Below are 27,805 nucleotides of genomic sequence, written 5' to 3'. Positions count from 1 at the left end.
ATAAATAAAATCTTAAAAATATATATATATATATATATATAAATAATACTAGATTTTATATTTGCCTGTGTATTTACCTTTACCAAGTACAAGTTAATGTCTTTCCTCATTTTATTTTAACCTGAAGAACTTTGTTTACCATTTCTTAGAGGATAAGTATATCAATCCTGAACTCCCTCAGCTTTTCTTTATCTGGGAATATTTTAACTTTTCCCTTATCTTTTAAAGGACAGTTTTGCTAGTTATAGAAGTCTCAATTGGCAGGCTTTTCCTTTCAACACTTTATTTTTTTAGAGTTCAGGGAAGGGACAGCAAGGTGGGAGAGGGACAATTCTAAGCAGGCTCCACACCCCAGTGCAGAGCCCAGAATGGGGCTCAATCTCATGACCCTGAGATCATGATCTGAACTGAAATCAAGAGTTGGGTGCTGAACCAGCTGAGCCATCCAGGCACCCCTCCACACTTTCCATATGTCATCCCATCACCTCCTGGCCTCTAAGGTTTCTGCTGAGAAATTGGCTGATAATCTTACTGAGGATTCCTTGTGTGTGACAAATTGCATTTCTCTTAATGCTTTTAGGATTCTCAATTTGTCTTCCAACAGTTTGATTATATTGTGTCTCTTCTACATTTATATCTTTGGTTTCTTGGACTTGTCAGCTTATGTATTTTATCTAATTTTGGAAGTCTTTAATCTTTAGTCTTTAGTCTCCAAATAATTTCTCTGCACCTTTTTCTTCCTCTCCTGCTTTTGGGACTCATGTAATGGATATGTTGCTTTTCTTGAGAGAATCCTTTAAGTCTCTTAGATTCTCTTCACTTCTCTTCATTATTTTTTTCTTTCTGTTCCTCAAACTCTGTAATTTCAGTTGTCCTATCTTCAGGTTTGCTAATTCTTTCTTATTCCTGCCCAGATGTGCAGTTAAATCCCTCTAGTGAATTTTTTACTTTAGTTATTGTACTTTTGAGCACGAGAATTTGTTTCCTTTATGTAATTTCTGCCTCTTTATTGATATTCACATTTTGGTCTTTCATTTTTTCCTGATTTCCTCTAGGTTCTTTGTGCATGTTTTCCTTTAACTCTTTGAGCATATTTAAAACTATTGTTTTAAAGTCTTTAATAAGTCCTATGTCTCTACTTCTTCAGGAATGGTTTCTGCCATTCTATTTTTTCCCTATGAATGGATCATATTTTCCAATGTCTTTCTATACACCCTTGGTGTTTTATTGAAAATTGGGGATCTAAAAACACAGCCACCTCTTCTAGTCATTGCAAACTGGTTCTCTGCAGGGGCAGTCCTTCACTGAGTGAGCATGCTCTGAGCCTTAGAATCAGCCTCAGGTAGAGGCTTAATGTGTTCTCAGGTCTTTTCTGAGCATGCATCTTGCTTGGGCCCGAGTATGATTTTTTTAATTCCTTTATATACACAGCTGCTTTTAAATGTATTCATATCTCAAAGAGTGTCACCCCAGAATTTGCAAGCCCCAGATGGCATAGTGTATATATTTACTATAATTTCTTGCTCAGGAATCTATAGCTCTTAGTCTTCCTACCACTTTCCCAAGTACTGCCTGTTGCTCTTTACTGCCTCAGCTCCACGTTTGGTGAAACAGATTAGTTCCTCAGGCATTCCGTAAACAAGTTAGAACATTACAGATAAAGTCTACTATGCTCCCTTGGGTTTGATGGAAGGAATTGGGAACTGTGCTGCTACCACTAGACCAAGACTGCACCATGCTGAGGAGAGGGCTGGGTAAGAACAAGTAAAAATACCATGGAATTTCCTACTGTTTTGAATATGGCTTTTTCTTGATTGGGCATTTGCTTGGTTGCTGTATACCTTTTGTTTATTTTCCAGAGTTTCTATAAGACTATTTTAACCAGTTTTTGCTTGGGGTTTTTTTGTTTATTTTTTGACATCTCCACTGGGTAATAAGGGCTAAGAGTTACCTTGTCTGCTGTTTTGCTGATATCAATCCTAGGCATGAGTTTTTAGAAACTATACTAGAACTTACCAAAATAACTGTTTTTCTTCCCTAAAGAAATGACTTTAAGATTATTTATACAATTAGCAAAATGGTTTTTTGAATATCTCTTCACCTTCAGAGCCTATATCACATTCTTGTTACTCTTCAGGGTGGCAAACACTCCTTTTTTGGGGGCCAGATTTGATTTTGAGGAAATAATAGTCATTTTTTTAGTAATAAAAGGAGAAAGTTACACACTGCGATTTTTGGTACAAAATTTTTTAATTGCCATAATAATGTAATTCCATCATAGGTCCAGAGAAGATTTTGAGTAATGAGGTACAAATAATGGAGGAATAATTAATTGCCATTCTTAGCGATTACTTTGAAGATTATAGTTAATTGACACTTGTGTTTTGGTTTGGTGAAGTCTTATTTTAAAATCTCATTTTATATTTATGTAATTTGTGTCAACTGATGGAAATTTTAAAGTGTACAGTTGTATCTTTGTGGGAAATGAATAAAAATTGTTTTTGAAATGGCACAAGTAATTACAAGATAGGATTTCTCTTTTAGGAGGGATCATCTAGGGTATGTCTTCTATAGTTCTGTGGCAGCTGTATCTGTGACATAATATCCTACTTTTTCTCTAGTTATGCATACATAGTTTTCAATTATAATGTTTCAGTTGAATTGAATGCCCCTTTAGCCATGTTCATAAACTAGTGAGATTTATCCTTTTTATATCACTCAGTTCCTATAAACTCACTTTCATATGAACATTTATGAAATAAATATAATCCCAAAATATAATTTTGGGATCTTATATGAAGGAAGAAGAACCTGTGTGAAGAAGTAGTAAGAAATACAGATGATTATCTTTCAAATGTAATAATGGCTAAAAGCTACATTGAAGACAAAAAAAATGATTTGGCTGCAGCTATGAAGATAGCAAGAGAGTTAAAATCAGCACCTTCTTTAAGGACTTACTGTGACCTCAATCAGGTAATTTTGACCATAATATGAATTTATTTCTGATGTATATTACTTTACATCTTTGGAATATGATATTTAAGACTTAATAAGCATTTATTTTTAGATTATCCTAACTTCTCTTGGCCTCAATTTAGAATTCTTAGTGTTTGAATTCTAAGATAAATATTAATTTGTTTAGCCGTTTATTGTTATTTACCAGTTAGAGAAATGGTACAGTAATCAGGTCTTTATAACATATGATCTGAAAGCAAGTAGGGTGACATTGAGTTGAAAATTAATGTTCCTAGAACATTTGAATAAAAAATGAGAACATGTAAGGGCAGAAAACTAAATGGGATTCTCTTTTTTCATAAGCAATTTAGATATGACTGCCAATTCTTGACTTAAAAACTTAATTCAAGTTCTCATTCAGGGTTTTTTTTTCCTTTTCTTCCTGCCTCCCTAAATGTGCAGGTCAAGAGACAGGGTGCTTCCACTATGTTCTATCATGTAATAATGTGCCGAGGGAGCACAGTTGGGCAAAAACAAAAACATGTTTTCTGATGAGATTGTTTAGCAAGACAGGATTAACCATCTTTTTTTCTGATTTCTACCTTGCTCCTTTGGGATATAGATCCTGTTCTAGAATCTTTGATTCCTCATGGCCTTTTCCCATAGATAATCAGGTGTTTGGACTGAATTGAAGTATAAAATAGAAGGCATTTGTTTACCTGCCTCCAAAATCTCTAAGTGAAGGGAGAGGAATTTGCCATCGTCTTAACATGGTCAGACCTCTCTCTAGCCATGGTTCTGAAAACAGTCATATCCTGTGTATTACAAATGGGCCATTAGGAGGTGTAAAAAACTGTAAGATTTGGTATTCATCTGGGATACCTGGGTGGCTCAGTCAGTTCAGTGTCTCCCTTTGGCTTAGGTCATGTTCCCACGGTCCTAGGATTGAGCCCACATTGGCCTCCTTGCTCAGCAGGGAGCCTGCTTCTCCCTCTGCCTGCTGCTCTCCCTGCTTGTGTGTGTGCACATGTGCAATCTCTCTAACAAATAAATAAAATCTTAAGAAAAAATGATTTGGTATTCACCCTACTTAGATTTTTCAAGGAGATAAGGCAAAAAGACATTGAAGGATAGCAATGCAGATGCAAAGTGAGTATGATCAGAATTTTCTCTGCTTACATAGCTATATCCCATTTGTTAACTAGTATCTTTTGTTATCTATTAATTTATATCTCTAAAAGATTTTAAATTTCTTTAGGGGATAAATCTTAAATACTTGCTTGCATCTATTCCTTTGGGTGCCTAAAATTAAATCTTAAACACATTAATTAGTGAGATGCTTAAAGGCTGTAGTTTTCCTTGTAAAATCTTTGTGTCAGTAATACTTATTTTTAAAATTCACCTCTGAGTAACACTTCTTCTCTTTTGATTCTAGATTATCCGTACTTTGAAATTAACATTTGAGAGTGAATTGTTACAAGTTAGTTCTCTAAAACTGAGGAACTCTCCCAAGTAAGTAAGTTATAATTCAGGAGAACCTAAAGATTAAGTATAAAAATGTGTTAGAGCCTAAATGTATTAAATAACAAGAAATTATAAATTGAAAATTTGTGTCACAGATGTTTCCCAAATTAGCAAACATGTAAAATAAGAGTAATTTATGATAAATTAAAAAAATAAGTTGTCTTGAGGTTTTGTAATGTCAGCAACTGACTTTCAAAGAAAGTAATGAAGTTATATTAGAGCACTTAAAATGTTCTTTCCGAGTTTTTAATGTTAGCAACTGACTTTTATTTAGAGAAAGTAATACACTGGTATTAGAACATTTACTTGTATGCTAATGTTTTATTTTAGGTTGAATATGAATTGCAATGAGATCATCTGTATGTTCAACAATATGGGAAAGATTGAATTTGAGGACTTAACAAAGTAAGTATAAGAATGGCGACATGGGGGTGCCTAGGTGACACAGTAAATTAAGCATCCAACTCTTGGTTTTGTCTCAGTTCCTGATCTCGAGATTGCAGAATCAAGCCCCAAACTGGGCTCTACACTCAGGGCAGAGTCTGATTAAGATTCTCTTTGCCTCTCCTCTCTGCACACATGCTCCCTCCCTCTCAAATAAATAAATAAATCTTTTAAAAAAATGACAACATGCCATTAATTTCTGAGAAGGTATAAGAGAAAAATTACCCAAGAGACAGGAAAATTGATGTGTAGTGTATAGTATGTGTGATTTCAAATACTATAAAATAATATAAAGGGCAAAGGTTTCTATCAGTTAAATTCTAATTAATTTAAAAGTGAAAAGACCTAGAAGGGGTCAGTATTAAATGATATATGTGCGAAAGTTATCTTTAAGATTCATTCATTCAGCCAGCATTGAACACTGATTTTTGTGCTAGGAACCATTATCATAAACATAGATATATGTCAGAGAAGTTACAATAAGTAACTATGCTGGTAGTATATGCAGAATTTAGTGGAGATGCAAAAGAAGTGAGCAGTCAATTCTTTTGGGAATAACAGGACACTTGGAAAAAGGAGAATTTTATTTTATCTATGAAAAATGAGTAGCAATTATGAAGGGGGCTAAAAGAGAGGCAGTGAGATAATGTGCTACATTCAGGGAATTGCTTATATAATTCTACTTGGCAAAGGATACATATAGGCTAAATCCTAAAGACTTTGTATGCTGTGTAGCAGCATTTGAACTTTATTTTTTAGATGCATATTATCCATTGTGGTAGCTACTAACCACATGTGCCCATTTAAATTTAAGCATAATTAATAAAAACAAAATTAAAGGAAAAATTGGAAGGGTTCCTGGCTGGCTCAGTCAGTAAAAAGCAGGTGACTCTTGATCTCAGGGTCATGAGTTTGAGCCCCACATTGGGTATAGAGATTACTTTAAAAAAAAGGAAAAATTGGATTCTTCAATTGTACTAGCCACATTCAAAGTGTTCAGTATCTACATATGGTTTTTAGCTACCATATTAGACAGTGGCCCACATTTTCACTATTGCAGAAAGTTGTATTAGACAGCACAGCTGTAGACAGTAGAAACCACTAAAAGATTTTCAACATGAAAATAAAAATAATTAGGTTACATTTTAAAAAGATAACTTTGGTGGCCATTTAGAGGATTATTTGTAAGAGTATGAGGCTAGAGGCTGAAGGATTAGTTGGGCTGTTGTATCAATAGTCTCAGCAAATGATGAGAAACCAAACATAGGTAATAGCACAGGAGAGCAGTAGATAGAACAAATGCTAAATAGGGAAAATTGATAAAGCTTATTAATTGAACATTATGAATGAGGAGAAAGGAAGCATCCTCAATGATTTACAGGTCTGGCTTTGGTGGTTAAGTTGATTAATTATGGTATTATTTACCAAGATTGGGAATGCAAAGAGAAAATTTAGGAGTGGAGAAATAGTGTTGAGTTATTGTTGTTTACCAGATATCTGGGGAGAAATGTACAGAGAGCAATTAGCTGTATGGACTAAAACTAACGAAGAGGTCTTAGACTTGATTCTGGGTTTAGAAGTAGTCAGAATATAGATGGTTTAGAAACCCCCCAAAAAGAAAGTAAGTTCATTCACTTTGTAGGTGGTATGTCTCCAGGGGAAATCATCCCCCAGGAAGCATCCACAGTCGTTATCAGAGTTTGGTCCACAGTCTTAAAAGTCAGAAACAGGCATGAAGAGATGTGCTGCAACTCAGGTAAACTCCTATAAGCCAGGTTTACAAAATTGAACACCAGGATTCCAGTTTAGATAGAATGCCAGACTATTAACTTACAGACAAATATAATTGCCACATGGATTGGAATACTTGTGTTGGCATTCTTTTCCAGCATCTGAACAGGCCTAAGAAATCAAATTATGAGAAATTACTTTGTTTGCAGTGTTGTTTACAATAAAGGAAATAAGGTTAATCAAATAGCTTAATAGCATTAGGCCTAGATAGTACATTCCTAGTATGTCTTTTACTACCAGGGGAAAGTCCCTTGTCAGAGCACTAGAGTACCAGTCCTTTGGCTCAAGTCATTTTTCCCCAGATATGGAGCCCTGTGCCATTATTTGTCTTTGTGACTTGACTTTTGCACTTCCATGGATAATCCTCAGCCTTCCCAATGAATACATTCTTTTAGATATTTTAATGACATGAATATGATTACTATTGAATATTTTTAATGTCAAAAACTATTCTTTCCCTTTGAGACTCTGCATTGATCTTGTCTTGATTTAAAGTTAATTCAGAGTAGTCTTAAATTTTTTCCTAGTTCGAAGGGAATGTATCATTACAATCTGCTTCTACTTATTACAGGTGGCAATTAAACAACAGATTTGCCTATTAAGAACAGGTATTGATGTAAATCAATGACAGTGCCCTAGAAAAATATTAAATTTTAAGACCAAGAAAGAGTAACCTGCAAAACAAAACAAAACTGAGAAGGAATAGGCGGAGTTTGAAAAACAAACAGGAGAAAGTAGTGTTCTAGAAGTCAGTGGAGTTTATGAGACTAGAGTCAGTTGACAGTGTTAAATGTCCCAGGTCAAATGAAAATTGTTATTAAAAAAAAAAAACATCTAGTTTGCAAAGTCAGGTACATATATGTATCCTCACAAGGTGTTTGAATTCAACATGTATTTTATTTTTGTTCAAAGCATACCTTTTTTTGGAAGAGACCAATAATATGTGTCATTGCTGAATCTAATTGGCTTTGTTGGTTCTTACTTCTAAAATGCTTCTTAAATGATGATCTGCGATGAAGTTAAATCTATAATGGGTTAATGAAAAGACAAGCTTTTTGAGACTTAGTCTCATTTCTTTGATAGAATTTCTGTACTTGTAGATGGATAGCCTAAATCTATGTGGATATGTGAAGAAGACTTTTAAAAAATGAAGTAAACCACATAAATTAACTGTGGGTTAATGGCTATTGAATAATACCCAAAGGATTCAGACTAATGGTGATTTTTAGGCCAGGTGATTGCTCAGGATTATACCCTTTACTATTTCCTATACTTTATTTTTAGGCCAGTGCGTTAAAAAAGAAATAATCATAACAATTTAAAATCAAACAGCTAAGCCAAATCAAAATTATTTCTTTTGAAAATCCGTATCCACTGTTCTTTAGGACTAGAAGATTGTGTCATGACTATATCATGTTTCTTCAGCTTCTCATTGATGATACCTCTTGTTGACCTTTTAAAACCCTTAGGCTTGCTTAGGGCTGGAAATGAGCAAAAGTTTCTTTCTGGGTAATGGAAATGTTCTAAAATTAGATTATAGTGATGGCTTCACAACTGCAATTTAGTAAAAATTATTGAATTTTATGCTGTGTAAATTACACATCAGTAAAACTATTTGGAACACCTGGGTGGCACAGTCCCAGATGAGTGTCCAATGCTTGGTTTTGGCTCAGGTCATGATCTCAGGATTCTGAGATCAAGCCACATGTTGGGCTCCACATTCAGCATTAAGTCTGCTTGAGAGTCTCTCTCCTTCTCCCTCTGTCCCTCCCACTCATTCTCTCTCTCTCTTTCTTTCAAATAAATCTTTAACAAATATAAAGCTATTTAAAAAATGCTTCTGAGACACCTATATAAAACCTTAGCTCTTTATATGTCTCACAATATTAACTGTCATGTAGGAAGGAAATCGTTTGAAGGTAGATATAAAAAATTTATGAAACAGCTTAAAGTAGCCATATGCCTATCTATTTTTTTCTCCAAATTTTTATTTAAATTCCAGTTAAATGGCAGTGTGCTATCGGGTTCTGGTGTAGAATTTAGTGATTCGTCACTCATATACAGTATCAAATGCTCATCAAAAGTGCCCTCCTTAATACCTTCTATTTTTTAAACAGATGTGATCCCCAAGAAAATGAAATGGGACAGACTGTTCAAAAGAAATACAGTCATAAAAAAGAATTTTCTTGTTATGATACATACGCATTTCAAGAAAAGAAAAAGGTTGACATGTCTATTCTAAGTAATGAAACCTCATCACCTTTTTTCCATCGGGAAGCCAGTGATGTGCATTTAGAAGCAAAAGACTTCCAGCCAGAGAAAGAGGTTGTTGCAACACCATTCCCTAAAACCATTGCAGTTCTGCCTCAAATAGGATCTAGCCCTGATGTGATAATTGAAGAAATTATTGAAGAAAACCTGGAAAGTGAGTGAAAATTCAAAAGCAAGGAAACAATATGTCTGTAATTAGAAACAAATTGGTCCCTGTACTCAACAAGAACACTGTTTTCTTATACCTCATTATGAGTTAACACCTGTTGGTTCCTCACCCCTACTTTCACATTTTCTAAAGTTAGGAAATTTTTTTTTATTTTTAGTGCAATAATCTAACCTCTGAGATGTAAATTTGATATTTGGTTAATTGAGGTATTTGACTTTCTGGTGTTCCACACATAAACTGTATAAAAGACAAAAATACAAATAAGAGAAAAAAATACAAATAAGAGAAGTATTTGTAGAGCAGTCTCATGGCTTTGTCCTTAAATTTAAGAGCAAATTTTTTTTTTTATAAACATATATTTTTATCCCCAGGGGTACAGGTCTGTGAATCACCAGGTTTACACACTTCACAGCACTCACCAAATCACATGCCCTCCCCAATGTCCATAATCCCAACCCCTTCTCCCAAACCCCCTCCCCCCGGCAACCCTCAGTTTGTTTTGTGAGATTAAGAGTCACTTATGGTTTGTCTCCCTCCCAATCCCATCTTGTTTCATTTATTCTTCTTCTACCCACTTAAGAGCAAATTTTTTATTAAAAAAAATAATGGATTTTCTTAAATCTTCATTCTGAGAGATAGTCTGTTATAAAATAAGTTGACATGAATATAATAGCATCTGCTTTGTAACATTTTAACGTATCATAATAGTTTGATTAGATTTACATGCTGGTATTCTCCCCATGAACTACTATTGTAGACCATTTTCAAGTTCAGTTTTTGCTCTATTCTGCCCTCCACTTCCCAATCTGTTTCATTGGCTGATTCTCCAGAACTTTTGAACGCAAAAAAAAAAAAAAAAAAAATACATTTTTGTTTGTTTCCATTGTATTATTATTGCTGATATCTCAGTGATTAAGAAACCTATCATGACTATATCTACTGATAAAAAGTAGTCTTATCATTCCAGTATTTTGCCAATTTAAGTACAGCTTTTTAATTTTTTTTTTAAGATTTTATTCATTTATTTGACAGAGATCACAAGTAGGCAGAGAGGCAGGTGGGGGGTGGAGGGGAGAGGTGAAGCAGGCTCCCTGCTGAGCAGAGAGCCTGATTTGGGGCTGGATCTCAGGACCCTGGGATAATGACCTGAGCCAAAGGCAGAGGCTTGAACCCACTGAGCTGTAATTGAGGGGCGCCTCAAGTACAGCTTTTTAAGCAATAGTGTGCCATTGTCAACCTAATAAAACTAGTACTTTATTTCCTATTTTGATGAAACATGCTTCACAGATTATCTTGTGGGAACACCTAGAGATCCAAAAAAACCTTTTCAGAAAAAATCATCTTTCCCTTTCGGATCAAAAGCAAGTACTTTAACAACTCTGAACTTGATGTTGTGGAGTTTGCTTTATGTAAAGTAATCTAGTGTAGTGTGAAGGTAGTGAGTTAAATGAATTTTACTGTTAACTAAAGCTTCTTCCTTTTAATGTTAAAAATTTTAGCTGTTACTGGCAAAAATATTTCTGAAATCTGTAACACTTCTCTCAACTGCCTCCGTACTTACACATACTAATTTCTTTACTCCATCCTCAATATAGGTATTCTTTTTGATCTGTATCAGACAGTTAAAATGATCCATTTGTTCAGTTTTTATCATCTGTATTTACTGTCTCCAATTCCACACTTCCCTATTCTTTGTGTTTTAAACATTTTTACTAAATAAAACATCTACATTGTTAAAAAATCATATATTAAAATACTGTGAAATTTTCCCCTAACCTGTCCATTTCATTCAGTCTCTCCCTCCCTTCTAGAGTTTCTTTGCTTATACATATATATAATTCTTCTGTTTTTGTACATGAAACATAGCATACCATGTACACTGTCCTGTTCTTTTAATTCCTTTTTTAACATTTATTCTGGACATCTTTTCATTAGCTGCATTTGGCTTCATTGCTGCTATATACAAATATTTTTCTCTTTTATTCTACCCTCACCACCCCTGCAAACTCCACCAAAACACACACATCTTCCCCTAAATGATGCTCAGTACATTCGCTTTGCACATTTTTTTCACTTCTCTAGCCAGATAAGATTGGTATTTAGAGTGTCTATGGGCTTATTCTTGGTTTTTTGGGTATAGTAGAAACAGGAGTTTTTGTGATATGCAAGAGACCTACTTATTATGAATAGAGTTCTGGGTTCTAAAATGTTCATAAATAAATTCTGATGTTTTGTTATAATGCAGTACAGTTACAGCATATCTTGACTTTAGAATCTAATTATCACATGAACTGCAATTCCACTTAACATACTTGGCAAGTAAAATAAAATATTTGCAGTTCAGGTTGCTAAAGAATTTAATGTTGAAAGTGGGATATCTATTTGTTTTAGTGGTCTGGTTACTATTTTGGGTGTGGACTCTTATGGGGCCTAAGTATTCTAGAGTTTTCAGTGCCACAAGACACTTAATATTCTTTTAGAGGATATTGCATTCAGTTTTTATTAATTCTTTCCTATGATTTATTAATGTGGTTTTAATATTCTTATGTAGGTTCTCCAGAGCTAGTTTTTGTAAGTCATGTAATACATCCTTGCCACTTTTATATCCGGAAATATTCACAAATTAAAGATGCAACAGTATTGGAAAAGAAGGTGAATCAGTTTTGCAATAAGAGTTTACACCTTGATCCTTCAGACATTTTGGAACTAGGTAATCAAATCTTATTCCAAGCTAAAGTATTAAGTTCATTTAAATATTATAATATTAAATATTATAGTATTTGGCCAACCCACATAGACCTTTTATAATACGGATTTGTGCTCCAAGCATAAAAGTTTTATAATTATATAATGTAATTTTATTTAGGTAAGTTAGGTAAATATTGACTGCTGATAAGGTATATACAAAAACTATCATTATGGAGTAAAAGTAGTTATTTTTTAAATTACAAAACCCTTCACAGGTTCCTTGTCTCCAGGGAAAACTGGCCCATAAGATGATTCCTTATAGTACAACTACAGTCCCTTGCTGTCCCACATGTGAATATTGAGGATGTCATTAAGCACTTAAATGAGGTGCTCATTAAACTCACAACAGTGTTATCTATTTCCTAGGGCCACTCAGAGAGTAGTTGGTAAACTTAATCAGTCTATCTTAATTCTAAGGGTATGTGTAATTTGCCATAATTTAGGCTTTTTTTTACAAATATTTTCTTTATAACTCATTGACTAAATTTGATTATACTCTGTAATAAGGTAAATGATTTGTAATGATTTGTAATGTAATGTAAATGATAATGTAATGATTTGATTTATTAACATGGTGAGAAAACTGTTTTCTCTTTTTTTTTTATAAATTAATTTATTTATTTTCAGAAATACAGTATTCATTATTTTTTCACCACACCCAGTACTCCATGCAATCCGTGCTCTCCGTAATACCCACCACCCGGTACCCCAACCTCCCACCCCCCCGCCACTTCAGACCTCTCAGATTGTTTTTCAGAGTCCATAGTCTCTCATGGTTCACCTCCCGAAAACTGTTCTCTTAATAGCAATCAATGCCTGTACATAATACCAAAAATTATTATGTGTTTAAGGTTATGTAGGCGTTCTTTAAGAATGTGATTAACTCATCAGAAAGGATGAATACCCAACTTTTGTAGCAATGTGGACGGGACTGGAAGAGATTATGCTGAGTGAAATAAGTCAAGCAGAGAGAGTCAGTTATCATATGGTTTCACTTATTTGTGGAGCATAACAAATAGCACGGAAGACATGGGGAGTTAGAGAGGAGAAGGGAGTTGGGGAAAATTGGAAGAGGAGGTGAATCATGAGAGACTATGGACTCTGAAAAACAATCTGAGGGGTTTGAAGTGGCAGGGGGGTGGGAGGTTGGGGTACCAGGTGGAAGGTATTATAGAGGGCACGGATTGCATGGAGCACTGGGTGTGGTAAAAAAAAAAAATAATGAGTACTGTTATGGTGAAAATTTAAAAAAAAATACCCATAAAAAAATGTGATTAACTCTTAGCTCATTTGTGTGGCTTATCAGAATATCCAAAATCTAGGTTTATCATACACTTCTGACAAAAACTGATGGTAATTTTAAACTTTAGAGAACATTAAATTATGAGTATCTAAGAAAAGAGAAGTATAGTATTAAACATTTATGGCTACAAATATTTCTCTTAAAGTTTAATACATGCCCAAAAGAGTTCAACTTAGATTGAGAAAATGTTCTAAAAAAGTCACAGTCATCCTTTGTTTTAAATTAAGGATAATTATTGGGACGCCTGGGTGGCTCAGTTGGTTGGGCAGCTGCCTTCGGCTCAGGTCATGATCCCAGCGTCCTGGGATCGAGTCCCACATCGGGCTCCTTGCTCCGCAGGGAGCCTGCTTCTCCCTCTGACTCTGCCTTCCACTGTGTCTGCCTGTGCTCGCTCTCGCTCGCTCGCTCTCTCTCTCTGACAAATAAATAAATCTTTAAAAAAAATTAAGGATAATTATTGTTTCAGGTAAATAAATTTACATGACTTGAATACTCATTTATATTTTAAGAAAGTGACAAGGAAAGAACTTTAAGATGCTTTAAGAGGATGTTCTCTTGTTCCCTTTTCCTACCTGTGCTCTTCATTATAAAGAACAAATGTCTTCAATAGGCTTTTATCTTACCTATTGTGAAAAAGAATGGTTTCATAGCATATAGTTTAAAACTCAGAATATTGGTTATGTGGTATATCAACACAAGAGAAAGGTTGATGACAATCTTTAGGCCAGATAAACATTTTCATAGAAATAAAAGTTAAAAGGTTACCCTAATGTGCCTCTCAGCTATCCTGTTTTAATTAGCATATACAGAGGGGATTTATACAGCAGCCCTCTGTGTATAATGAGTGGTGAGATCTATCAATTTATCTCTGATAGGTAGCTTAGTTTTGAAGAGGATGGGCTCTAAGACTGCCTTTGCTTACCTGTGTGATGGAAGCCCTATCTCTCTAGGGTTGTTGTGGGAGTAAGTAAATTCAAACACAAAATACTGAGAACATCACTGAGCTCATAGGAAGCATTCAAATTCGGGCTTCTTTCTTCCTTGACCTTTTTTTCCCGAATTAATTTGTAATTCATCTGATCTCTCTGCTGCTAGGTCCTTGGTTCATCTTCCCCTTCTCTGAACCCCATTGTTTATTAATTTAATTTTGGCATGTCAAATATTGCCTTTCATTGTTTCTTTACTTTGATTCCTCTTTATCAAGAGGAGGTAATTGTTTCTTCCTTTATGCTACCAAAGGATTTTATAAATTTCAGGATGTATATGTCTATATATGTATGTGTATGTATACATGGGGTAGAATGTCTTTATTGTTGTAAGTACATTTAATTGCCTATCTCTTTTCCTTTCTTGAGCTTTATTTATTTTTTTTTTATTTGACAGAAAGAGCAAGATTTCAAGTAGGCAGAGAGGCAGGCAGAGAGAGTGGGGGAAGCAGGCTCCCTGCTGAGCAGAGAGCCCGATGCAGGACTTGATCCCAGGGCCCTGAGATCATGACCTGAGCCAAAGGCAGAGGCTTAACCCACTGCATCACCCAGGTGCCCCCTTTCTTGAGCTTCTTTATTGCAGGATAGTCTCATTCATCTTTTTTATAGTTCATAAAATATAGGTCCTCAATAAGAGACTGGCAACTTTGCATTTACCTCCCAGCTACCTATGTAATAGGAGCTATCACAATATACCACCTTTATATTTTTCATAGCACTCGACATGTACTAAGTCATCAGGAAATAAATTAATTAAAATTTCTTAGTGGTGGAATTAATATACATGTTCATAGATTAGAGCTAATTAGGTATTTTTCTCCATAAACACTGATAATGATTTGTCTTCCTTATTACTTAGGTGCAAGAATATTTGTCAACAGTATTGAAAATGGAATGTGGTGTCGAGGAACTATCACTGAATTAATTCCAATAGAAAGTGAACATGTTAGAAAACTTTGTAGTCCAACCAAATTCTCAGTCCATGAAGTTGCACTAATACAAATATTCATGGTAGATTTTGGAAATTCTGAAGTCCTAATTGTTTCAGGGTATGGTATTACATGTTCCTGGCCTGTCTGGAAACTTTGGTTATCTGGCGGGGTGGGGGGGGGGGTGAAATACTGAAGAATAAAGGAAGTTGGGAAAGACTAGAAAGGGGTAATTTATCATTTTTTACTTCTAAGGCATATACTTTTTATTTTGTTCTCTTATTTGTTTTACTGACTACTAAATTAGTAAAGTATTATCATTTATCAGTGTTACTACATGAGGAGCTTGAAAAGGACTAGGTTTTTTTCTGTTATTTAGGAAAAGGAGCTTTTTGATGTATCCAAACTGAAGTACTTTTCTGTGTTTATTCGAAAGAGGGAATGATGCACAAAAATATTTCTTTTAAATAAAGTATTACAGTTAGCTGCAGGATGATTGAGTAGAATTTTAAATCAGATTTCTATAATTATTAAAGCTAACACTAGGTACTCAAAAATATTTCCCTCAGTCTTCTAGGAAAATAAAACAACAATAATAATAAATTTAAAAAATAAAACTGAAATATTTCTGTAGTAAGGACCAGTGTTAACTATATAGAAAGGTTATTATTTAATGGTCCTAGCTTAATAAATAAATAGTTTTCTGTTTGGAGGCATCATTATCATTATCCCCTTTAAGTCTAAACTTGAACAAATGAAGACAAAGTCAGATAAAGTCAGCTGAGATTTTATTTTATAGATAAAAGTACTGTCTGTGCTTATAAAATATGGATTAAATCTATGTAGTAGGAAAGTATGAATTAGAATACAACTTTTTATAAGATTTAGCTTAAATAAAGTATCCTTAGAAATGCATATCTTTTACGGAGGGAAAGCAAGTTTGGGTTTCAAGTATTATTTTCAATAAATATTACCTGAATTCTTTTAGGGTTGGTGATACCCATGCAAGATCAGAACACATTGCTGAGCAGCATATAGTACTAAATGACTTATGCCTAGTTCTAAGGAAGTCTGAACCATATATTGAAGGGCTGCTGAAAGACATCCACCCACTAGCACTGCCATGCTCATTGAAGGACATTGTTCCACAGAATTCAGTAAGTGAAACTTAAATTATTTCTTCTTTTGGGGGCTAAATGTCTCAATTTTAGCTATGTATTGCCAGTTAGATTGCAAAGTGTAGGTTCAAGGCACCAATTCTTTTGGTAAGTGCATTTTGTATAATAAATTATCAGTGCCAGTAAGAAAGGAAATGAACTTCAGTTTCCATAATTAGAAACATTCTTAATGGGAATTTGAGTTGAATAAACATATACAATTGGGGGCTTAAGTGGGTACGAGAAGAATAAATGAAAGAAGATGGGATTGGGAGGGAGACAAACCATAAGTGACTCTTAATCTCACAAAACAAACTGAGGGTTGCTGGGGGGAGGGGGTTTGGGAGAAGGGGGTGGTATTATGGACATTGGGGAGGGTATGTGCTTTGGTGAGTGCTGTGAAGTGTGTAAACCTGGTGATTCACAGACCTGTACCCCTGGGGATAAAAATATATCTTTATAAAAAATAAAAAATTATACTAAAAAAATATATATACAAATGAATAAACATATACTTGAAATGAATCCAAATAAACCACTAAATTTGAGTCACATATGGAGAGAAAAATAAATTTTAAAATGGTCTGGCATGTGTTTCTATAAATTTCTTCACTATTTTCATGACACTTTGTTCATTAGTTGTGTTCTGCTTTGTATTGTTTATGAATATCTATTCCCCAGCAAGCCTTAAATACTCTTACAAGACAGGAAATGTGTGTAAGAATATATGTTAAATGGTTATTTTATGAAGGCTTTGAAAGTAGGAATCTGTGTCTCTACCTATCATTCCCAGTATTCCCAGTGCTTAGCAGATTACATAGCACATAAAAGGCATTTGTCAGATATTTGAAAGAATGAGTAAATGAAAAAAAATGTAAAAGGAAACATAAGTATTAGCTGTTTTCCCCAAAATGGTAAAACTGGTTTAAATTTGGCTTTTATACTTCTTTGCATTTTCTGAATAAACTTTATAATCTTTAGGAAGAGGTTTTATTTTTTGTTTTTAAGCAACCTGTAGCTTTTAAAAAGTTTGAGTATAGTTGACACACACTGTTACATTAGTCTCAGGTATACAGCATAGTGACTAACCAACTCTGCTGGAGATATCACAATTCCAGATTTCAAAATATACTACAAAACCAAAGTAAAAACAAAAACAAAAACAGTATGATACTGGTACAAAAATAGACTTACAGATCAATGGAACAGAATAGAGAGCCCAGAAATAAAACCATGCTTATATAATCAATTAATCTATGACAGTGGAGGCAAGGATATACAACGGGAAAAGACCATCTCTTCAATAAATGGTGCTGGGAAATCTGGACAGCTACATTGCAGAAGAATATAACTGGAACACTTGATTATACCATGTGCAAAAAGAAACCCAAAAAGAAATGTGAGACCTGAAACCATGAAAGTCCTAGATAAAACATAGATAGTAATCTCTCTGACATCAGCCTTAGCAATATTTTTCTAGATATGTCTCCTCAGGCAAAGGAAATAAAAGCAAAAATAAAATATTTGGGAATACACCAAAATAAAAAACTTTTGCTCAATGAAGGAAATCCTCAATAAAACAAAAGGCAACCTACGGAATGAGAGAAGATAATTACAAAAGGTATATCTGATAAGGGGTTAATATTCAAAATATATAAAGAACTTAACACCAGGAATGTGTAGTTTTAACCCTTGATATTTTCTTTAGGTATGGAAACTTAAAGGTTCAAAGATCAACTTAAAAATTTTTTTTAATGGGTGAATATTTTTCATTATTTAAGTACCATATACTTCATATATTCCCAGTTAAATGATGATTATAAACACCTTGATTACATTACATGGCTTCCAGTATACTTTCAAATTTACCTTTTCTTTTTCGTTATTTGTGAGAGAGAGAGAGAGAAAGCACAAGCAGTGGGGAGAGGAAGAAGCAGACTTCCCGCCAAGCAGGGGCCCCAATGTGGTGCTCAATCCGAGGACCCTGGGATCATGACTTAAGCTGACGCAGACATTTAACCAACTGAGCCACCTAAGCACCCCAAAATTACCTTTTGAATTTGTGTTATTTAAGTGGAAAAATCACATGTTTTATTTTAGAATATTTATATAATGTTATATAATATGTATATATATATATATATATATATATATATATATATATATATATACATACATATATATATTCAGAAGTGAAACTAAATTCTAAAATACAACAGCTTAATGGACACCTTGAGACTGTTCATAAACATCAAAGATCTAGGGGCACCTGGCTGGCTCATTTGGTAGAGCATGTGACTCTTGATCTCGGGACATGAATTCAAACCACTGGGCACAAAACTCACTAAAAAATAAATTCATATATTGTACATACATAAACACTGACCTTGGATCTGGCCCTAGGTATTGTTTAGTATCTGTGGTTGAGTCCTTGTGCTCAAGTTTGCAGACTTTGATTGTATTTTGTATTTACAATGAAAAATAAAATAAAAGCTAAATCCAGAGCATGGTACCATTAGAGCTAATTGTAGTTATTAAGTACATTGGAATTCTACTTTTTTCACAGGATGAAGGCTGGGGAGAAGAAGCCAAAGTAGAGTTTTTGAAAATGGTAAATAACAAGGCTGTTTTAATGAAAGTTTTTAGAGAAGAAGATGGTGTGCTAATTGTAGATCTGCAGAAACCACCAACAAATAAAATAAGCAGTGATATGCCTGTGTCTCTTAGAGATGCATTAGTTTTTATGGAGTTAGCAAGGTAGGTAACTTATTAAAACAAATACTTTGAGGTATAAATTGTAATAACAGAGTTTACCTTTAAAAACTATGGACTGACTCTAAAGCATAATCTAAGAAGTTAATCCTCAAGAAATTAAAAATAGAACTTCCCTATGACCCTGCAATTGCACTCCTGGGTATTTACTCCAAAGATACAAATGTCGTGAAAAGAAGGGCCATCTGTACCCCTGTGTTTATAGCAGCAATGGCCATCGTCGCCAAACTATGGAAAAAACCAAGATGCCCTTCAATGGACAAATGGATAAGGAAAATGTAGTCCATATACACTATGGAGTATTATGCCTCCATCAGAAAGGATGAATACCCAACTTTTGTAGCAACATGGACAGGACTGGAAGAGATTTTGCTGAGTGAAATAAGTCAAGCAGAGAAAGTCAATTATCATATGGTTTCACTTATTTGTGGAGCATAACAAATATCATGGAGGACAAGGGGTGTTAGAGAGGAGAAGGGAGTTGGGGTAAATTGGAAGGGGAGGTGAATCATGAGAGACTATGGACTCTGAAAAACAATCTGAGGGGTTTGAAGTGGCGGAGGGGGGTGGGAGGTTGGGGTACCAGGTGGTGGGTATTATAGAGGGCACGGATTGCATGGAGCACTGGGTGTGGTGAAAAAATAATGAATACTGTTATGCTGAAAATAAATAAATTAATTTAAAAAATATTGCTACCAGGGCTCTCTAAGTATGGTTATCTGAAAACTGCATTCAAATAATTTAAATAGAAAAATAAAGGTAATTCAAAGGAAACTATTTGTAGATACTGAACATTTTTTTTAGATTCTTGATAATTTCACAAACAGTTCTACTAGGGTTTTAAGAATCATAGTTTAAAGTTCCTGGCTTAAATTTTCCAACCACTGGAATAAGTTCATGATCACCATTCTGTATTTAATGTAGGAATTTAGAATAGATACTTAAAGATACTTCCTCCCCATCACTGATGAACAAAGTAAGATGACTAACGATAGGGATAGTGAAAGATACTGACTTTTTGTCTTGAGTGATGAGATGACTCTGGAAGTGACCCAAGTAGAGCTCATTGTGGAAATATAAAAGTTGCATTAGATCTGGATGGGGTCACAGACACCCCTCAGGTGGCCTTACTGAGTGCTACCACAGTTCATGGTTGTCAGTTCCTCAAAGAGGAGAGATTTTGAGTAGAAGGCACAGATCTGGCTCAAAAATGTCCCAACACAAATTTGAAGGTCAATTATTAATTTTTGAGACTTGACATCTCAAGTTTGACATCTCACTTGGTTTGATAATTGAAGACAATACTAAGAAATGTATTAGAAAAGAAATTGGAAAGAGAATATTCTAGGTAGATTAATTAGTATATGTACAAGGCCTTCAGACCAAGTTGCTAAGAGAAGAGAGACTTTAAGGAAATGGCAGCTTATGCTTTTGATTATGTTTTTAAACAGGTTTAGGTCACAATCGCCAAGAAGCCACTCTGAAAAAAATATGACTTTACACTATCACCCACCTATTTTGCCTAAAGAAATGACAGATGTTTCAGTTATGGTTTGTCATATAAATAGTCCTGCCAATTTCTATCTTCAATTGGTAAGTATTTAGTATTCCTTTGAGACAAAGTAAATTTTTTCAAATTTTAAGTAGAAATGTATAATGGAAATGAGCACCCAAAATGAATTTTAGAGAAAAAAAAACACTGTCAAGCTTCTGTAAGTTTAAGTTTCTTAGCTGCAATTATAAATAAGAAATTCACATGATTCATAGTAAGTTGAAGGAACTCTTCATGCAAATTATGAAATATAGAAGGAAAGGACAGTGAAGGATACCTTAATATATGTGTTTTTTTGCCACCTTAATGATATCTATAGTATAGGAAATCACATAGACCTGACATCAGAATACTAGGCGAAGGTATCTCAGTGTGGTTTTGATTTGTATTTCCCTGATGCCGAGTGGTGTAGAGCATTTTTTCATGTATCTGTTGGCCATTTGGATGTCTTTGGAGAATTGTCTCTTCATGTCTTCTGTCCATTTCTTGATTGGATTATTCTTTGGGTGGTGAGTTTGATAAGGTCTTTATAGATTTTGGATGCTAGCTCTTTATCTGATGTAATTTGAAAATATCTTCTCCCATTCTGTCAGTTGTCTTTTGGTCTTGTTGACTTTTCCCTTTGCTGTGCAAAAGCTTTTTATTTTGATGGGAGTCTCGCTAGTTAATTTTTGCCTTTGTTTCCCTTGCTTTTGGAGATGTATCTAGCAAGAGTTGTACAGCCAGGGTCAAAGAGGTTGCTGCCTGTGTTCTCCTCTCGGATTTTCATGGATTTCTGTCTCACATTTAGATCTTGCATCCATTTTGAGTCTATTTTTGTGTGCAATGTAAGGAAATGGTCCAGTTTCCTTCTTTTGCATGTTGCTATCCAATTTTCCCAACATCATTTGTTCAAGAGACTGTCCTTTTCCCATTAGATATTGTTCACTGCTTTGTCAAAGATTAGTTGACCACAGAGTTGAGGGTCCATTTCTGGGTTTTCTATTCTGTTCCATTGATCTATGTGTCTGTTTTTGTGCTAGTACCATACTGTCTTGATGATTACAGCTTTGTAATAGACCATCTCACACCAGTCAGAATGGCTAAAATTTAACAAGTCAGGAAACAACGGATGTTGGCGAGGATGTGGAGGAAGGGGAATCCTCCTACACAGTTGATGGGAATGCTCATGGGGAAGCTGGTGCAGCCACTCTGGAAAACAGTGTTGAGGTTCCTTAAAAAGTTGAAAATAGAGCCGCCCTATGACCCAGCAATTGCACTACTGGGTATTTACCCCAAGGATACAAATGTAGTGACCTGAAGGGGCACCTGCACCCCAATGTTTATGGCAGCAGTGTTCACAATAGCCAAACTATGGAGAGAACGCAAATGTCCATCAACAGATGAATGGATAAAGAAGATAAAGAAGATGGAATATATTCAGACATCAAATAAAATCTTGCCATTTGCAATGATACTAGAGGGTATTTTGCTAAGTGAAATAAATCAATCAAATAAAGACAGGTATCATATGATTTCACTGATATATGGAATTTAAGAACAAAACAGAGAAGCCTAAGAGGAGCATAGGGGGAGAGAGGGAAAAATAAAACGAGATGAAATCAAGGAGACAAGTCATAAGAGACTCTTAATCATAGGAAGGAAACTAAGGATTGCTGGAGGGGATGGCTGTGGGTGGATGGTGTAACTGGGTGATGGACATTAAAGAGGATATGTAATGTAATGAGCACTGGGTATAATAGACTGATGAATCACAGGCCTGTACCTCTGAAACCAATAATGTATGTTAATTAATTGAATTTAAATTTTAAAATGATAAAAAATACTGTGAGAAAACCTATTTCTTACAATGGATATCTGAGAATGTACATGTTTATAATGGGTAATTTTCTGAATTTGAACACCAAAATTCAGATCAGAGGAATTTCATATTAAATTTTGGAAGTGGACTGAGGGGTTTGTTTAGATAGCTACTAACAGGGGCGCCTGAGTGGCTCAGTGGGTTAAAGCCTCTGCCTTCGGCTCAGGTCATGATCCCAAGGAATAGAGCCCCATATCAGGCTCCCAACTCAGTGAGGAGCCTGCTTCACCCGCTCCCCGCCTGCTTCTTTGCCTACTTGTGATCTCTGTGTCAAGTAAATAAAATCTTAAAAAAAAAAAAATAGCTACTAACAGTCAGTTCACCCTTATCGATCTCTTTGTGTCTGTACTTTGTATGAATTAACTCTTTCTAAAGGCCATAATGAGTGAATAATTCATTAATCTTCACAACAATCCTATGAGAAAGATACTAGTAATTTCACTTAGATTTGGAGACTCTAACCAAAGGGATAAAGCAACTTGCCTGAGGTCACACAGCTACAGAAGGGAAGAGCCAAGATTGAACTGGGCAATATAACCAACCTCATTCAGAGGCGGTCATCTTAACCATTGCACCACTCTATAAGTGATCCACTAAGTTGTGGAAGTCTGCTTATTTATTTTTTTTTTAATTTTTTATTTTTTATAAACATATATTTTTTATATACATATATTTTTATCCCCAGGTCTGTGAATCACCAGGTTTACACACTTCACAGCACTCACCAAATCACATACCCTCCCCAATGTCCATAATCCCACCCCCTTCTCCCCAACCCCCTCCCCCCGGCAACCCTCAGTTTGTTTTGTGAGATTAAGAGTCATTTATGGTTTGTCTCCCTCCCAATCCCATCTTGTTTCATTTATTCTTCTACCCACTTAAGCCTCCATGTTGCATCACCACTTCCTCATATCAGGGAGATCATATGATAGTTGTCTTTCTCTGCTTGACTTATTTCGCTAAGCATGATACGCTCTAGTTCCATCCACGTTGTTGCAAATGGCAAGATTTCATTTCTTTTGATGGCTGCATAGTATTCCATTGTGTATATATACCACATCTTCTTGATCCATTCATCTGTTGATGGACATCTAGGTTCTTTCCATAGTTTGGCTATTGTGGACATTGCTGCTATAAACATTCGGGTGCATGTGCCCCTTTGGATCACTACATTTGTATCTTTAGGGTAAATACCCAATAGTGCAATTGCTGGGTCATAGGGCAGTTCTATTTTCAACATTTTGAGGAACCTCCATGCTGTTTTCCAGAGTGGCTGCACCAGCTTGCATTCCCACCAACAGTGTAGGAGGGTTCCCCTTTCTCCGCATCCTCGCCAGCATCTGTCATTTCCTGACTTGTTGATTTTAGCCATTCTGACTGGTGTGAGGTGATATCTCATTGTGGTTTTGATTTGTATTTCCCTGATGCCGAGTGATATGGAGCACTTTTTCATGTGTCTGTTGGCCATCTGGATGTCTTCTTTGTAGAAATGTCTGTTCATGTCCTCTGCCCATTTCTTGATTGGATTATTTGTTCTTTGGGTGTTGAGTTTGCTAAGTTCTTTATAGATTCTGGACACTAGTCCTTTATCTGATATGTCGTTTGCAAATATCTTCTCCCATTCTGTCAGTTGTCTTTTGATTTTGTTAACTGTTTCCTTTGCTGTGCAAAAGCTTTTGATCTTGATGAAATCCCAGTAGTTCATTTTTTCCCTTGCTTCCCTTGCCTTTTGCGTTGTTCCTAGGAAGATGTTGCTGCGGCAGAGGTCGAAGAGGTTGCTGCCCGTGTTCTCCTCAAGGATTTTGATGGATTCCTTTCGTACATTGAGGTCCTTCATCCATTTTGAGTCTATTTTTGTGTGTGGTGTAAGGAAATGGTCCAATTTCATTTTTCTGCATGTGGCTGTCCAATTTTCCCAGCACCATTTATTGAAAAGGCTGTCTTTTTTCCATTGGACATTCTTTCCTGCTTTGTCGAAGATTAGTTGACCATAGATTTGAGGGTCTATTTCTGGGCTCTCTATTCTGTTCCATTGATCTATGTGTCTGTTTTTGTGCCAGTACCATGCTGTCTTGATGATGACAGCTTTGTAATAGAGCTTGAAGTCCGGAATTGTGATGCCACCAACGTTGGCTTTCTTTTTCAATATCCCTTTGGCTATTCGAGGTCTTTTCTGGTTCCATATAAATTTTAGAATTATTTGTTCCATTTCTTTGAAAAAGATGGATGGTACTTTGATAGGAATTGCATTAAATGTGTAGATTGCTTTAGGTAGCATAGACATTTTCACAATATTTATTCTTCCAATCCAGGAGCATGGAACATTTTTCCATTTCTTTGTGTCTTCCTCAATTTCTTTCATGAGTACTTTATAGTTTTCTGAGTATAGATTCTGTGTCTCTTTGGTTAGGTTTATTCCTAGGTATCTTATGGTTTTGGATGCAATTGTAAATGGGATTGACTCCTTAATATCTCTTTCTTCTGTCTTGCTCTTGGTGTAGAGAAATGCAACTGATTTCTGTGCATTGATTTTATATCCTGACACTTTACTGAATTCCTGTATAAGTTCTAGCAGTTTTGGAGTGGAGTCTTTTGGGTTTTCCACATATAGTATCATATCATCTGCGAAGAGTGATAATTTGACTTCTTCTTTGCCGATTTGGATGCCTTTAATTTCCTTTTGTTGTCTGATTGCTGAGGCTAGGACCTCTAGTACGATGTTGAATAGCAGTGGTGATAATGGACATCCCTGCCGTGTTCCTGACCTTAGCGGAAAAGCTTTCAGTTTTTCTCCATTGAGAATGATATTTGCGGTGGGTTTTTCATAGATGGCTTTGATGATATTGAGGTATGTGCCCTCTATCCCTACACTTTGAAGAGTTTTGATCAGGAAGGGATGTTGTACTTTGTCAAATGCTTTTTCAGCATCTATTGAGAGTATCATATGGTTCTTGTTCTTATTTTTATTGATGTGTTGTATCACATTGACTGATTTGCGGATGTTGAACCAACCTTGCAGCCCTGGAATAAATCCCACTTGGTCGTGGTGAATAATCTTTTTAATGTACTGTTGAATCCGATTGGCTAGTATTTTGTTGAGTATTTTCGCATCTGTGTTCATCAAGGATATCGGTCTATAGCTCTCTTATTTAGCACTAAGTAAAGACATGCATATTTCTTTCAGTGATTTTTTTTTACTTTTATTTTAAGTGTAGTAAAAAATATATAAATATACCATTTTAGCCATTAAATGTACACTTCAGTACCATTAAGTACACTCAGTGTTGAATATCCACGGCTGCTATTCATCTCTAGAACTGTTTCATCATCTCAAACATCTCTGTAACCATTAAAGAACTCCCCATTTTTCCTTCCCCTGTTCCCCAGCCTCTCATAATCTGCCCTACTTTCTTTTTCTGTTAATTTATTCTAGGTACCTCTTAAGTAGAATCAGAGAATATTTTTCCTTTTGTGTCTGTCTTATTTCACTTAGTGTAATAGTTGTATGTCACAGCGTGTATCAGAATTTCATTCTTCTTCATGACTAGTATTTACTTGTATGTGTATACTGTGTTTTATTTACCATTCATTTGCTGATGGATACTTGGATTGTTTCAACATTTTGGCTATTGTGAATAATGCTTCTATAAGTATGAGGGTACAACTATCCATTTGGGTCTCTGCTTTCAATTTCTTTATATATCTAGCTCTGGATAATATTATAATTCTGTTTAACTTTCTGAAGAGCTACCAAACTGTTTTCCACAGTGCCACACCATTTTGTATTTCCATTAGTATTGTTGAATACATTTTTTCTTATATGTATTTATTAGTCATTTATAAAATTCCTTTGGAGAAAGACCTATTCCAGTCCTTTCACCAATTTTAAATTGGATTATTTTGTTGTAGGCATTCTTTATACATTAGGAATATCAATTCTTTATCCGATATATAATTTTCAGATATTTTCTCCCATTCTGTGGGTTGCCTTTTCACTCTCTTGATAGCATTCTTTGATCCACAGAAGTTTTTAACTTGATAAAGTCTAGTTTATTTTTTTCTTTTGTTGCCTGTGCTTTTGAGTCATACCCAAGAAATTATTATTGAATCTAACATTGCGAAAGTTTTCCCCTGTGTTTTCTTTTAAGAGTTTCACAGTTTTAGCTCTTACACCTAGGTCTTTGATTCATTTAGAGTTAATTTTTATATATGGTATAAAAGAAGAGTCCAGTTTCATTCTTTATCATGTGAATGTCCACTTTTCTCTGCACAATTTGTTGAAAAGATGGTCTTTTCCCCATTGAATGGTCTGGGCATGTTTGTCAATATTCAGTTAACCATATATGTAGAGGTTTATATCTGGGATATCTATTTATTCCATTGGTCTGTCTGTCCTTATATCAGTGGCACACTGTTTTGATTACTGTAGCTTTGTAGCAAGTTTTGAAATCAGGATTTGTGATCCCTCCAACTTTGTTCTTTTTCAAGTTTGTTTTGGCAGTTTGGGGTCCCCTGAGATTTCATATGACTTTGAGAATGGGCTTTTCCTTTTCTTTTTTTTTTTTTTAAAGATTTTATTTATTTATTTGACAGACAGGGATCACAAGTAGGCAGAGAAGCAGGCAGAGAGAGGGGGAAGCAGGCTCTCCGTGGAGCAGAGAGCCTGACGGGCTTGATCATGACTTGAGCCGAAGGCAGAGGCTTTAACCCACTGAGCCACCCAGGCGCCCCTATTTTGTATTTTATATCAATATTTTACTCTTTATTATTTTCTTCCTTATGCTAATTTGGGTTCATTTTGCTTATTTTGCTTTTTTATTTCCTTAAGTCTTATAGCTACTTATGATCCTTCTTTTTTTTTCACTGTATGCATTTACAAGCTATAAAGTTCCCTTTTAACACTACTTTTGTTTCATCCCATGAGTTTCTTGTGAATTTTTCAGTTTTGTCTTAATTTCTAGTCTCCTTCCATTGTGATTAGGAAAGATACTTTGTATGTTTTCAGTGTTTTAAAATTTACCGAGGATTGTTTTGTAGCCTAACATATCATCTATCCTGAGAATGTTCCATGTGCACTTGAGAAAAAAATGTGTATTCTTCTCTTGGTTTGAATGTTCTATTTCTGTAACTTGTAACTGGTTTGTACTATTGTTCAAGTAATCTTTTTTCTTCCTGACGTTCCTCGTAGTTCTGTTTTTGAAAATGGAGCACTGAAGTCTCCTTTTATTGAAGAACTATGTCCCTTTGATTCTGTCAATGCTTGCCTGATATATTTTGGGGTGCTGATATTTGGTGCATATGTATTTGTAATTGTTATGTCTTACTGGTGAATTGACTCTCTTA

The 27,805-nt window shown here is 35.1% G+C and overlaps 1 protein-coding gene across 1 annotated transcript in view; it reads left to right on the top strand.

Annotated features, from left to right (window-relative positions):
* RNF17 (ring finger protein 17) overlaps positions 1-27,805 on the top strand; it is a 170,128-nt gene that overhangs the window by 41,700 nt on the left and 100,623 nt on the right. Inside the window, exons 7-15 of the mRNA XM_059144058.1 lie at positions 2,802-2,973; positions 4,391-4,467; positions 4,810-4,884; positions 8,832-9,139; positions 11,706-11,864; positions 15,051-15,240; positions 16,109-16,277; positions 18,844-19,034; positions 20,501-20,642. Coding sequence (XP_059000041.1) covers positions 2,802-2,973; positions 4,391-4,467; positions 4,810-4,884; positions 8,832-9,139; positions 11,706-11,864; positions 15,051-15,240; positions 16,109-16,277; positions 18,844-19,034; positions 20,501-20,642 — 1,483 coding nt within the window. The remainder of the gene's footprint in view (positions 1-2,801; positions 2,974-4,390; positions 4,468-4,809; positions 4,885-8,831; positions 9,140-11,705; positions 11,865-15,050; positions 15,241-16,108; positions 16,278-18,843; positions 19,035-20,500; positions 20,643-27,805) is intronic.

This window comes from Mustela lutreola, chromosome 13 (genome assembly GCF_030435805.1).
Source record: "Mustela lutreola isolate mMusLut2 chromosome 13, mMusLut2.pri, whole genome shotgun sequence".
Classification (NCBI taxonomy): Eukaryota; Metazoa; Chordata; class Mammalia; order Carnivora; family Mustelidae; genus Mustela; species Mustela lutreola.
Note: the sequence above shows the minus strand (reverse complement) of the source record. Positions and strands in the feature narration are given on the sequence as shown.